Source organism: Aythya ferina (genome assembly GCF_964211825.1).
Source record: "Aythya ferina genome assembly, chromosome: 11".
NCBI lineage: Eukaryota > Metazoa > Chordata > Aves > Anseriformes > Anatidae > Aythya > Aythya ferina.
In genome coordinates, this window is record NC_140307.1 from 19,729,758 (window position 1) to 19,742,871 (window position 13,114).

The window sequence follows — 13,114 nt, forward strand, 5'->3', positions numbered from 1 at the left end:
GCTCTGCAGTGAGAAAAGCACTGAGACAGAGACATTAAGGATTCTTAGAAGTTAATAAAGAAAGCTTTAGGTCTTCAGTTATAACTCTGATTTGTAATGTGCAAAGATTGTTCTAATCTGTATAAACTCAGTTGTAAATCACTATTTTAAAGACATATAGTGCTATAACATATTTGCCGATGCCAGTATGTATTGGTATTTTTCTGTAACGAACGGCTAAACTAATAATTTGCTTTCTCTTTTCCAACCTTTAAAAATAATAAAAAATAATTTTTATATATATATATATATATATATATATACAGGGGATTAAAATTAAAGATCAGCAGGCTGTCAATTGTCTGATTTTTATGATCTACAGGTATGTTTTGTTCTTTGTTTTTTAACTTAAACTGTATGAATATGAATATGAATATTGCATTAGAGAAACAAAGATTTTAGAAGTCTTTAATATAGCTTGATTGTTAGAGGGAACCTGATGTTTCTGTTGTCTGTTCATGGTTTAACCCAGATGTAATATCAGCTATCTGGAAGAATGGCTTAAAGACAAGAATCTTCAAAGCAGTAATGCCAAAGAAACTTTAGAACCTCTAGCTCAAGCAGCATGGCTCCTTCAGGTCAAAAAGATCACAGATGATGATGCCAAAGAAATATGTGAACACTGCACATCTCTTTCTACTGTGCAGGTAATGAACCATTTGTTTTATTCTGATACTGACTGCAGAATCTTGCCTATCTAAAATAATTTGTTGCAAAGAGCCATTGGCCTTTCATTTGATAAAAGTAGTATTCCTCATCATTCTGTGTCACCACTTGTTATATTGGATTTTTTAACCCCACATTCCTGATCATTAGCATTTTAACTGCTTCTTGGAGGAATATCTGTCTGCCTTGTTCCATCTCATTTTTTATTCCACAATGGATTTTTGTTTTATTTTGTCAGAGGCTTTTTTTGTTGTTTCCTTTAATCAGTTCAGCTTTCTCTACATCTTCTTGATCCTGCTGACATTCTTGGAAATGATTCATAGCAGTCATCATCTATGTAATAAATTATCAGGTTATCAGTCAAAATTATTGTAAAATTCCTACTGAAACTTCAATTAAATACCAATAAAGATGGTATTTAATTCTTCTTTTCCTCTGCTCACTTCTTGTGACATACTAAAATAGTCTTTTGTAATTTGAGCAGATAGTTAAGATCCTCAACTCATACACTCCAATAGATGATTTTGAGAAAAGAGTGGCTCCATCATTTGTTCGTAAAGTACAGGTAAGAGCTACAACTACTCCCTTTCAAATTCAAGTTAAAAAGTACTTCATACACACTGGTTTTGATGCTACGTATTTATACTTGACCCTTATGTCAAATTATGACTAAGTTGCTCATCTTCTACACACTTGGAGTTGATCAAAAGAAGTCTCCTATATCTTACCTGAAACGGAAATGTGCAATGATAAGTAAACAGTGTTAATGTTTTGGGTTTTATTTGTAATACAGTATTTTCTTACCCTTTCTGGTATGATTGCAGGCTATGCTAAACAATCGTGAGGACGTTCCACAGTTGATGCTCGATACCAAATATCTATTTCAAGTGACGTTTCCTTTCACTCCCTCTCCACATGCCTTGGAAATGATACAAGTCCCCAGCAGTTTCAAACTTGGCTTTCTCACAAGGGTGTAATAAAACTAATGCACTGGTATTTTCTCAGAGACTAAATAAAGACAGGCAGACTTTCATGGTTCATTTCTCCAGCTGGTGGATGGCACGGTAGCTTGCAGTGAATTAAGCTGTTAAAACCTTGTTCTAAAGTCAAGACTTAAAAAGTAAGAACAATTTAAGCTTGTGATTTCTTTCTGTTTTCTTACTGTACTTCATTCTTCATTATAGTCCTATAATGATGATGTTATCAGCTGGACATAAAGCTGACAGCAGTTTCTTACACCACAGGAGACAAGATTGCATTGGGTCTTTATCAGTAACTCTAAAGCATGAGTCATAGGGGAAAACTACCATGGGATTAATGTTATTACTTTACAGTTTTCCTTGCCTTTGCTTTCTGTAACAAGAGATTTTTTTCCAAGGTAATTCTATTCATTGTCTTGATATTCTGGATCTGTTTTACAGTAGCTTTCAGCCTTTTATGCTTTTTAGGCCTTTATTCATTCCATGAAATAAGTCTCTCATATTAGTTCACAAGAAAACTGTAGAAAGATGGAACAGAAGGTCCTCCCACAATTGTTCAATTTTTATTTTATTTTATTGATACAAATAACTACATTGAACCAGTCTAAGAGAATTGCTGTTGTAATAAACATATGTTGTCTTTTGTAGGCATGCTGGCTTGGTTCACTCAGGCTGAATGCTTACATTACTGTTCAGGCACACCAGACAGCTCTTTAGCCGGGGGGAATTTGGGTGCTTTTTTTTTTTTTTTTTTGAAGGCAGATTTTAGTTTTGTTCTCTGCAATGACATGTCTGCATTTTCATATCAGTCATTAGCGTAGAAAAGTCAGACATAAAAATTCCTGTTCTGATCCATGTTTAAATTAAAAGATTATTAAAAAAAAAAAAAAAAAAAAGAGTTCATCTCCTGTTTTGGGTCCATCTCTAATGCAGTGTCTTTCAGAACATATGCTGAGTATGCACACATGTACACATTTTTTTCCCATTCTTTCTTGCTTGTTTCCCTCCCTCAATTCTGACATTGAGTAGGAGTGAATGCAGCTATTGTGATCTGGTCTTACTGATAAACCAAGCTTAATTTCTGGCATTGAAATTAAATATATTTCATTTAAATTGCAGGATCCTTAGAAGTAGTCCTCTTTTTGCGTTGTTCAGCCTTCTTCCTGCAGGCAAAATGCAAAGAATAACAGCTTTATTTAATACTAGACTCTGTTAGAACAACTGGAGAACCAGCATTCACCTTACTAGAATCATGACAGTCATTAGAAATTCATCAGTAAATTACGCTAGCTTTCTAGCTAGGTTATTAGATATAATTATGAAAATTGAATGCTAAAGCTTTGAAATACTTCTAATTTCTAATTGTTATAGTTAATTTAAACATTACAGGAAGGATCAATTTTACTATTATTATTATTACATCGTGTTTAAAATCTGTAAATATAAAGAAGGACTGTTTTTTGCTATTTCCCATCCTTGGTATTTACTGTGAACAGTGACATATTCATAGTAGTATCCACAGAGATATATGAAAAATATATGAAGGAATTTTTTTGTATTTTGTTCAATAGCAATAAAAGCTGTACAAAATGTCACAGATGTATAGGTACATTAGTATTCTTATATGTTAAATAAAAGGTAGCTTTTAAATCAATCTGTAGTGTTTCGAGTGATGGAATAATTATATTTTCAGATAATAATTGTTTGAATATACATATGAATATATTTTATTTATATATACACATTGTGTATATTCCTATCCGAATGGTTATGCTGTTGCTGGCTCCATGTGAATTTCTGTAAATATTTTAAAGCAAGCAAGTCTAGTTGCTATAAATTGTGTATAGCCTTTTTTACAGTTACTGGAGCTGCACATATGTTACCTGGTACGGTATGAGTAAAATCACAATCCGTTCTTAAATCTACATCCCACGGAAGTATCAGAAGGTATGTACGTCTGTATGTTAAAAATTTCTTGATAAAGGAAAATATTTATGATAATTTGGTACTAAATTATTTTGAGAGGTTTGTGTGAAATATGCTGTTAGCGCTGTGCATGCAAAGAACAAAATATATTTTAAAAGAAAGTTTAAAATAATCAGTATTTACTGTATTCTGTCAGAAACTTACTGTACTTCTGTTGACGTTAATGCCTTTAAACAATATGTAGATACAAATCTTTCTCTGTTTTTATAATTCTTCAAAATGTAAGGAGCAGTTTTAGTGATGAAGGGCAGATACCTGAAAGAGACATTACTGAGGTTAACTTTCCTAGAATTATAGTAAAGGAGAAAGCTATTGCATTCGAATGGAAAAGTACAGGATGATTCTTACTGCAGTGGGAAAGCACCAAAATTGCTTATGGAGAGGGTTTAGGCATGTGACTCCTGCAGCTTCTGGCAGCTGGACTCAACAGCATAGGTGATCCCTCTCCCTCCTGTGTTTCCATAGTATTTGGGTTAAAAATAAATAAATAAATAAATAAAAAAAGATAGTTTTCTTCTACCCAAACCTGTGTTGGACTGAAATCTAATTTCCTTCTTTTTTTCCTTCTCACATTGCATTACATTGTCTTGACTATTGAATGCAAACATCTAATGGCATGATTCAGTGACTTCAGTGGAGTCACAGCAGATGTGACTTCAGCACTTTTCAAGTTTTTCAGACATGATTTCATAAATATCCCTGGAGCTAAAGAATCCAATAAAGCAGAAACTTTTAATGTTGCTGATGTCAAAGTTACTGTCTTAAAATGGGTGAACAATGAAAGTATATCCAAGGAAGAACAAGCATGGCCACTACTTGTATTAGACTTAGAATTTTCTTTATGAAGTAGATTTAACATTGTCACTGTCGTTTGTCAGAATGTCAATTTAATAGGTGGAAAAAGCAGTAGTCAGCCACCTTTTCAGTAGTATGTTTAATATTTGGAAACATCCAAAAATTGCTGCAATATGAAATGAACAGGCAAGGTCTATTTTGCCTAACACTGTATATTCTTTGCTCTGTATTCTAAGAGGGCAGTTAAAATAAAGCCTCTAAACTATAATCATCAGTACATAACTGACCTGAGGTGATGCAACTTAGAGAGGCTGAGCTTTAAATACCCTTTAAGTAGCCTTAATAATAGAGAGGTTGCCGTTCTACGTTAGCAGTTGCATACGGCTTATTTACTCGCCTTGAGAAACGCTGGGTTATTGTTGTTTGAAAAGGTAGGCAATTTTGTATATTTACCAACAAGATTAATTGTGCAGAATTTCTCTACAAGTGGCATATTTGTTAATGTTTCAGCATGCTGCCATTTTTATACTTCCACTGTATCTTTTTAAAAACCTAGTATGTTTAAAAATTCAGGCTACAGCATGGGAAGAAATCTTTTTAGACCTTTTGAGATTAAGCTCTTTGTAACAATGATGGTTTTGTATCATATTTTTAAAAGATATAAAGTATCTCATGTATAATACCACTTTTAAGTATTTGGAAGTTTTGCTGGCTTCTCTTGCAGTGAGATTTGTATGTCGTAATCTCATCTAAAGTAAAGTACTGATATCAGGCATAATTCACCCTGTGTGTTACTCCAGTGAATTCTCTTGCTTTATCTAAAATTAATTCTGCCCAAGGTATTTATTCAAAGCTTAATAGATCATTGTCTAAAGTCTCTAGGTCTAATAATGATATTTTAACTAAGATGACATTTTTTTCTGTGATATTTTCATTTTATACTTCTTATGAAGTGAAAGTTTTCCTCCCAAAATCTTGTTGGGCTAATGTCTTGAGACTCCATATCAAGTACATAAATCTGCCACCTGAGTTGCCCTCAGTGGGAATCTTGAATTCTAAGAATCTCTGAATAAGAATTTATTCAGTTGTTAAATATCGATTTAAGAATCTAGCATAGTTGAGCCCTGCTGCTATAGACACTTTAAAGCTATTAGATAGACTAGTACAGGGAAGCTCATTGAAAAGGTAGTGGCTTGGTGTCTCGGGCTCATTGTTTGCAAAAGAATGCATTAAAAATGTTAGGGCGTATTTGTTGCTTTTCAGTAAATGGGTTATAAACCCTGTTGACTGTGTATAGCTGGCTGAAAGCTCCATGCAAATTTGCTGTAGTTCATGTTAGGGCAGATTTCCTCTCACATATGTTGGGGTGAAGTTATGCAACTACTTTAGACAACAGAAGAAACTCCTATTAACTTGGAAGGACAAGATTTCCAGGTTTATCATCTCATTTTTCAAGTTGTCCATGGAAAAATCTAAGAATAAGCAGCAAAATGGAGGTGCATAGAATAAACTTGGATTTTTTTACATAATATCCAGCCAAATCCTGAAATCTGCATAGTTCGTTCAATTTATTTTGCTCCATTTAAAATCTCCTTTGCAATAGCTTCTTCTAACTCATAAACTCATTATTTATGTTTATGTGAAAAACTGTTAAACATCTAGAGACTGTTAAAAGCTTGCATTGAGAGAATGGGAAATACTACATTTTGCCTATGAAAAAGGTAAGGAGAAAAATGGCATTATGATGGTATTGTTGTTTGTTATTCTGAATCTCAGAGTGTCTCATTCTCTATTGCTGATACTGCTTTGATCCTAAAGAAACCTGGTTTGAGAAGAAAAAGGGGGCTTATAATAACCCAGCTTTCAGTGTGCTGAAGCATCACTTTCTGCTCAAGCAGCACATTGATCATAATATTTTTGAAACTGCTGACTGAATCCTAGGCCATCCTTCAGCTTTAAAAATAATATGTAATATTGAATATTTAATAATAGAGTGAAAAAATAAATATTGGTTTGTGAGAAATCTGCACTGATCAGCTGCTATGTATTTCTAGTTACTGTTTACTGGCATTAATTAAATGAAAATTAAAAATCCACGTTGTCATTATCTATGTGCAATCAGTGCACATTATAACAAAATACATATTTTACTTTGTATTTTTCTTCATAAAAATATAATCTGCAGATCGTACAACTGCCTTGCATGTAGTGACAGTCCACGAAGCCTGAGAGATTAGTCACAGAGAGAGATTATCTAGTCTGTAGATGTCTATATACAGCCTAAGCTGCATTAGCTACCAGAGCAGTAGCAGGAAACTTTGCACTGGACTGGAACACACTCTTTTTCTTCTCTCTTTCAGCTCACTCATACTGCAAAGATGTGTGACCAGACCTTTTTAGCGGTTGTATTCGGTCCATGTGACAAGTGCTCCAAAGAGAAGCCCCTCAGGGCTGTTTACATCAAATCAGAACAGCTCAGCTACTGCTCACTATGTGTGGAAATGGTATGTTACTGATTTTATCAGCTGGAATGTGAAAAGCCTGCAAAAATAGGAGTTGGTATATTAATGGTCTGTTCAGTTGGATTTTTTCTGGATAGCAAATAAGCATTGCTAGGCCTGAAGGCCAGCTACTTCTAATCCAAATAAACACCTCTGCAGACACCTGATGTTATTCCTTGAGCCTGGAACAGACATGGCCCCTGGGTTCAAGGATATGTTTTTTGATTCTTGATTGGAAAGTGGCCATGAGATTTTTACCCTAGGGCACTGCATTCCTTAGCTAAGCAAATGTTACATGCCTGTCTAAACTCTGCTCTGAGGTATATGTGTGCAAGTCTGCTCAGCCTGTAATTGTGAGTGTTGCCCATTACCTTTAACAGAACTTCCAAAAGAGACAGAACTATTGCAATGGACTGACTCAGCAGAGGTGAGGGGAGTTGAAGTTCATCTGATCTGTTTCAGCTTCACTGAGACAGAGCTGGAATGCTGTCCTCATGGCCTACACTTCATACTGAGACCAGGTGTTCTCATATGCTATGTGCAGTACTTCGCTGGGGGATCTGTCAGAGCTGGAAGTAGTTACAATGAGGATAAAGTGAGAAAAGAATCGTGCAGGCTCTTCTGTCACCGTGTGTGTACCAGAAGGTGGTAATGGGGGAGATGAGCCAACGTGCTAGCCAGACCAGCAGGTCCTGTCATAATACCTGCATGAAGAAGGAACAATGTTGGAGGCATTGAAATCTTCAGGAATTACTGGTGAGGTGACAACCCACTCTCCTAGCAGGAAGCACTGTCCTGGCACAGTCACAGGATTTTTTTAGATAAGATACAAAGCTAGGGTACCTATGTGGTCACTGAAGGGCTCGTCTCCAAAACTGCTTTTGCAAAGTGAGGAATGTCGTTGTCCTGATTATACTCCAGCTTGGAGTTACTCTATTTCATCTTCCTGAACCATTGTGTAATATCTTTTGGAGAAGATTTCCTTCACTGCTTCTTCCCCAGAACTGATCACTACCGTAACTTGAATGGTGTTCAGTTGGTTGTTGTATTTAAATGTCAGATTAAATTATTTCTGCAGGAATACTAAAAGGTTTAACTAACGGTGTTTAGAAAACATTATAAGACAGACAGATAAGAGAACTGATTTGGTGATTATAGATGGTGCAACGTGTACAGTTCACTGACTGACACAGCATAATCACGTCACATTGTTTAGGAGGAAATTTAGATGTGATGAATATAAGACAAAAGACGGTCCCTTCCCTATTTACTTGCTTCCTCTGACTTTGAAACCGCTGCTTTGTTCAGGTCCTTCTTGGCCAGCAGCCTATAAATAGCAATTTATCTAGTAAATTTTTGCATGACTTACTAAATGCACACTGAAGTTTCAGGAAACTGGCTGTTTGTTACTTATAGTTCCTGCAACTTTCTCCTTATTCTTTGCACTACAGAAGTTAGACTCCTACCAAAAGAAACAGCTGCTAAGTGGAAGCAGACTGAGACTTCAAAAAGAATTGCCTCAGTACCTAACATCCTGTTAGGCTTTGTATCAGCACTGCAGTAAGATCTTGGGCTTTCTGGTTGATCTGACTTCAGCTTGCTTCTTCATATTTATTTTGTAGAAGAGATTTAAAAACAGCTAACTGGAACACAGAGAGCTCTTTGCAGTAGTAATGGAATGCATATAGATAGGAAAGTATCCTTTACTTTTTGTAACTGATTTTTCGGATCTGTGGAGATGCTTTGGTTTAAATCAAAATGCACAATATGTCCTAGCCACTCTTGTGCAGGTGTTTGTGTATGGTTGTGCATAATGTGGTGTGCAATCAGCTGAGCCTTTTGCAGCATCCTGATTTGCACATCTTTTAATTTCAGATGCAGATTGCACTCAGCTGCACGAATGCATTTTCATCACCAGTCTTTTTGATTTTCCTCCAAACAGTATCTGTTGAGGGATAGCAGTTAGGAATTGCTGATTCCCAATGTTGAGATCGTCCTGCTTCCCTTAGTTGCCTTTTGGGCTAAAACATCTTTTTCCTGTGGGGTTTTGTCCATTTTGGAATTGGTGCTAATCAATAGAAATTCAATGTGCTTGCTTTTTAGTCTTCTCCAAAAAAGTATTAGTACATTAGTTTACAACTTAAAGAAAGATCAGTTGATGAGTTAGTAAGAATGATATATATATATATATATATATCATTCTTACTAACTCATATATATATATATATATTTTTTTTTTAAATACCTACCCTTTGAGATAGTCAACAATGTGTGACACAGTCAGACCTTCCATTTTCCACACCATGGAATAGTACCAGCTTTCTCGCATGTATTCCTATCACCACAATGCAGTGCATTTGCCACACGTGGAAGGTAGGTTTGCAATTGTGGTAATGACTGTTCTTGCCACAATTCTTGGTGATTGAATTCTTCTCTAGCAGCTCCACAGAGTAACACTATAGAAAGCAGACTACTTTCAGAATGGTTACCTCAAAATAGCCTCAAAATATTTGAAGCCAAGGGTCATCACGCCTTTGACCCATAGGGAAAAGTCAGAGTCAAAATCTGTCTTCAAACAAAGCTGTCCTTGTTCTGGTCAATGTGGAAGCTCACTGCCTCTGAGGACATAGCAGCCAGTTTGTAAGTGATCGGCTTTCTAGGGAATGCTGGTGATCAGTACAAAGTGACAGCAACAAACACTTTCATGTACCAGTCACTACTGCACAATTAATGGGTCGTAACATTACAGAGTTCAGTTACTTACTACTCTTTTCCACATAGTCCACAGTACAGGATGTTTTCACAGCCTTTTGGCCTGTGCTGATGTGTTTTGAAACTCATCTGAAATCAGAGCACAAACTAAGAGGACCTATATTTTGTCCACTGCTGCAGATTGAACTGCCATTTCAGGTTAAACATGGTAAATTCTAATATTGTGTTAACAAGGCATTTACTGTCATAGGGTTTTTAGGCGATTGCTGGTAAGTTGTGTTTTTATTTCTAATGAAAGCATATCCAGTAGTATGTGAACTCCACAGATTATACTGCCTCCTTTTTCTTTTGTGACACTGAATGTAACTGGATTAAAGTAAGTCCAGAGTTGCCTACATGGTCATCAGACTGGTAGGGTTGCCGCACCAGCTTCTGTGGACAGGGGGAAGACTGGAAATGAGTTCACTGTATTTGACTCTTCAGATAAGTGGCCCAGCTCCTTGAGCATAAAGCCAGACAAAGGCCTGACTTCAGCCAGCAGATTTACAGTGAAGAGCTCAACAGGTCTGCCCATGCGTCCCAGTCAGACAGTGACACTGCTGCTAAGCCTGTGTGGGAAAGGACTTACTTTCTCTAAGGCTGTACTGTGTCCAGGATGTGCCCAGAGTCTAAACAACAGCTGCAAACACTTATTTTCTTATCTGCCTTTCTAATCTTGGAACATCTCCAGGTTGAACAACAGCCATTTGATTGTCTATTTTCTGGCTAAAGGGAGACAATGAGAGTCAATATGAGCAAAGTTATTCAGTGTAGATCAAGGACAATTTGTGAAGAAAGAAGAGGACGTTTTCAAGGAACTCCCAGGGAACAAAAAGTTGCAAGGTTGTTTGCTGCTGTTCTTTCTCTGGAAACGTGAGCTGCTCTGCACATCGCACACGTTCGCTCTCTGCCCGCAAGCAGAAGCTGCTGAGACAGGGAGCTGCTTTTTGCTGCCTTTGGTGTTTCGGAAATTGGTCCTTTTCAGTGGCTGGGAAGGCCCAAGTCTGCATATCTGTGTGCAGAATAAAGAGGGGGTTCGTTTAAGGTGGGACAAGGGTAAAAATGAGGAATTTGAAGCATAATAAGGAGAGGGGTTCACATGGCTCCATCCATCCTGCCGGCACCTTGTGACCAAGTCTCCTAGTCCCCCCTGCTCCTAGGGCTGTAAGGGAACGATGGAGCCGAGCTGGGCTTTGCAAAGCCTTGACAGGATCAGTCTTCCCAGTCTGGCATTTGAAAATGCTGCTGAGGTGACCGGTTAGGGTTTTGGTTTTTGTTTTCTTTTGTTTTTTCTCCTCCTCCTTCCGCAGGGGCTGCGAACTTCAGGCCCGCACAGGTCGTGCAGGCAGCAGCCCCAGCCTTTCGCCGTGTGCTTCTGGGCCGAGGCAGCCCCGGGGCTGCGCCAGGCGATGCCCGGCAGCTCGGCTCTCCCCTGCCGGAGGCCGGCGGGGGCAGGAGGCCAGGCCGGGCTCAGCCCCCTGCCCGGCGGCCGGCGGGGCTCGGCCGGTGCCGCAGCAGGGCCGGGGAGGGGCCGGGAGCCGGGTTGCTGAGGCAGCGGGAGCCTCGGCAGCATCCCCGAGAGCCCGGCGGGCGACAGAACTCCTCCCTCCCTCCCTCTCTCTCTCCCCCGTCTCCCTCCCCGCTTCCCTCGCAAAGATGGCAACCGAGGGGCTGCACGAGAACGAGACCTTGGCGTCGCTGAAAACCGAGGCGGAGAGCCTGAAGGGCAAGCTGGAGGAGGAGCGGGCCAAGCTGCACGACGTGGAGCGTGAGCGGGGACCGGGGGGCGGCCGCGGGGGAAGGAGGCGGCGGCGGGGACGCTGCCCCCGGGCCTGGCCGGGCCGGCCTCCGCCGGGCCTCCGGCGCCCCGCAACCGGCCCGGCCTCCGCGCCGGGCCCAGGGGAGGGAAGGGAGGGAGGGAGGGAGCGAGGGGAAGCAGGGGGCCGCGGCATCCACGTCCCGGCCGGGCCGGGGCCGGCTCGCAGCGTGCCGCAGCGCGCCTCGCAGGCGCAAAGCCAGCCTAAAGGCGGCCGGGCGGGAGCTGTGCCCGAGGCAGCGAGGCCGGGGTGTCCCCGGCTGAAGGGGGCTCGAAAAGGAGCCCCGGCCCCCGGGGAGCCACCTGAGGGGCGCCCCCTGCAGCCCTGCCCCCTGCAGCCCTGCCGCTGCCCCCCGGCAGGGGACAGACGCTCACCTTGGTGTGGTGGTTCCTGAACTGCCCGTCCGGATGTGCAGAGATGCTGTTTGTTTTGTTACGTTTTTATGTAAATAACATATAGTGCGGTTCTTTTTGGGGGAAAAACGTCTAAATTACTGTATTATATTAGTATATTGCGTATGACTGAAGTCATATCGCTCATTTAATTAAAATTCCTGTCACATACACACACACACATACATCCAATACCTGAGTTGGCAGGGGACCCCCAAGGATCACCAGGTGATGCTCTGGGTGTCGGAGAGGAGCGTGAGTCTGTGCCAGTGCTGGAGGTGCTGGTGGCAGTGTCAGGCTGAGGGACTGGCAGGCATTGTGAAATTTCAGGTGTGGGAGAGTTAAAAGTTTTATTTTTTTCCTCCGGAGTAAATAGAGCATTTTCTGATCTAAATTAGGTAATCATAAATTACGTCTGTCCCGCTAGCAGGAATCATTAGACAGATGGAGATGGCCTCATTACAGGAACATTGCAGTGAATCATCAAATTCATGCAGTGTAATTTCTGTATCAGAAGTGGTGGGGCAGACCCCATAAGCATATCTTTTAAACATGTGCATAAATCTGTTTTTGCTCAGGAAAGCAATTTTATTTATGACTGGAGTGATATGTAAATGGGTACATCACTAGTCATAGGATATTTATCTCTTTTGTTATATGTAAAATCTTTAAACTCCTGCAGGAAGGCAGTTTTTGCTTAGCCATGGCAGGATTTCCAAGATAAAAGGTTTATGCTCCTACAGGACACTGCTCCCTCATGATACTTTATATCATCAACTCCGTATCAGAGGTTTTTTTGTGCTTAAATTATCCCCAAGAGCTATTTCTGCGAGGGTTATAAGTTTCAGAATAAAGTATCTCTTCTGTTTTTTCTAATCTAAAATTGCATCTTTCATATTTTTTTCTCTGATCATGACCTTCCTTCTATGGTTCCCAAAACAAACAGTGGGCTGAACGATTATTGCCCTTATTTGTTCAGCTGGTTTTGAACAGCAACTCTCCAAAATGTGGATAGAAAGAGGAAATACCCAACATCCATTTGATTCACAGTATTACAGTTGTAAGGATTCAATTTTATCACTTAAAACTTTAGGTATAGATAAAACAGTTTGTCCTGCTCACGTGATCCATAAATTTTTAAGGCCAGAAGATACCATTAGGACCAATTGACTACAGCAGAGAAAAGA

At 39.7% G+C, this 13,114-nt stretch overlaps 2 protein-coding genes and 1 long non-coding RNA gene across 4 annotated transcripts in view; 2 read left to right on the forward strand and 1 right to left on the reverse strand.

Annotated features, from left to right (window-relative positions):
* MYO5C (myosin VC) overlaps positions 1 to 3,339 on the forward strand; it is a 35,015-nt gene extending 31,676 nt beyond the window's left edge. For both annotated transcript variants that reach the window (XM_084531957.1, XM_084531958.1), the window contains exons 39-41: positions 512 to 686; positions 1,190 to 1,270; positions 1,530 to 3,339. In XM_084531957.1, coding sequence (XP_084388083.1) covers positions 512 to 686; positions 1,190 to 1,270; positions 1,530 to 1,682 — 409 coding nt within the window. In that variant the 3' untranslated portion in view covers positions 1,683 to 3,339. The remainder of the gene's footprint in view (positions 1 to 511; positions 687 to 1,189; positions 1,271 to 1,529) is intronic.
* Positions 1 to 11,544, reverse strand: part of LOC311442585 — a 25,410-nt gene extending 13,866 nt beyond the window's left edge. The window contains exons 1-3 of the long non-coding RNA XR_014696760.1: positions 11,407 to 11,544; positions 9,217 to 10,730; positions 3,816 to 3,926 (exon numbers count right to left, since the gene is read on the reverse strand). This is a non-coding gene — a long non-coding RNA (uncharacterized lncRNA). The remainder of the gene's footprint in view (positions 1 to 3,815; positions 3,927 to 9,216; positions 10,731 to 11,406) is intronic.
* Positions 10,770 to 13,114, forward strand: part of GNB5 (G protein subunit beta 5) — a 22,067-nt gene continuing 19,722 nt past the window's right edge. Inside the window, exon 1 of the mRNA XM_084531962.1 lies at positions 10,770 to 11,486. Within this exon, the coding sequence (XP_084388088.1) occupies positions 11,375 to 11,486 (112 nt within the window). The 5' untranslated portion in view covers positions 10,770 to 11,374. The remainder of the gene's footprint in view (positions 11,487 to 13,114) is intronic.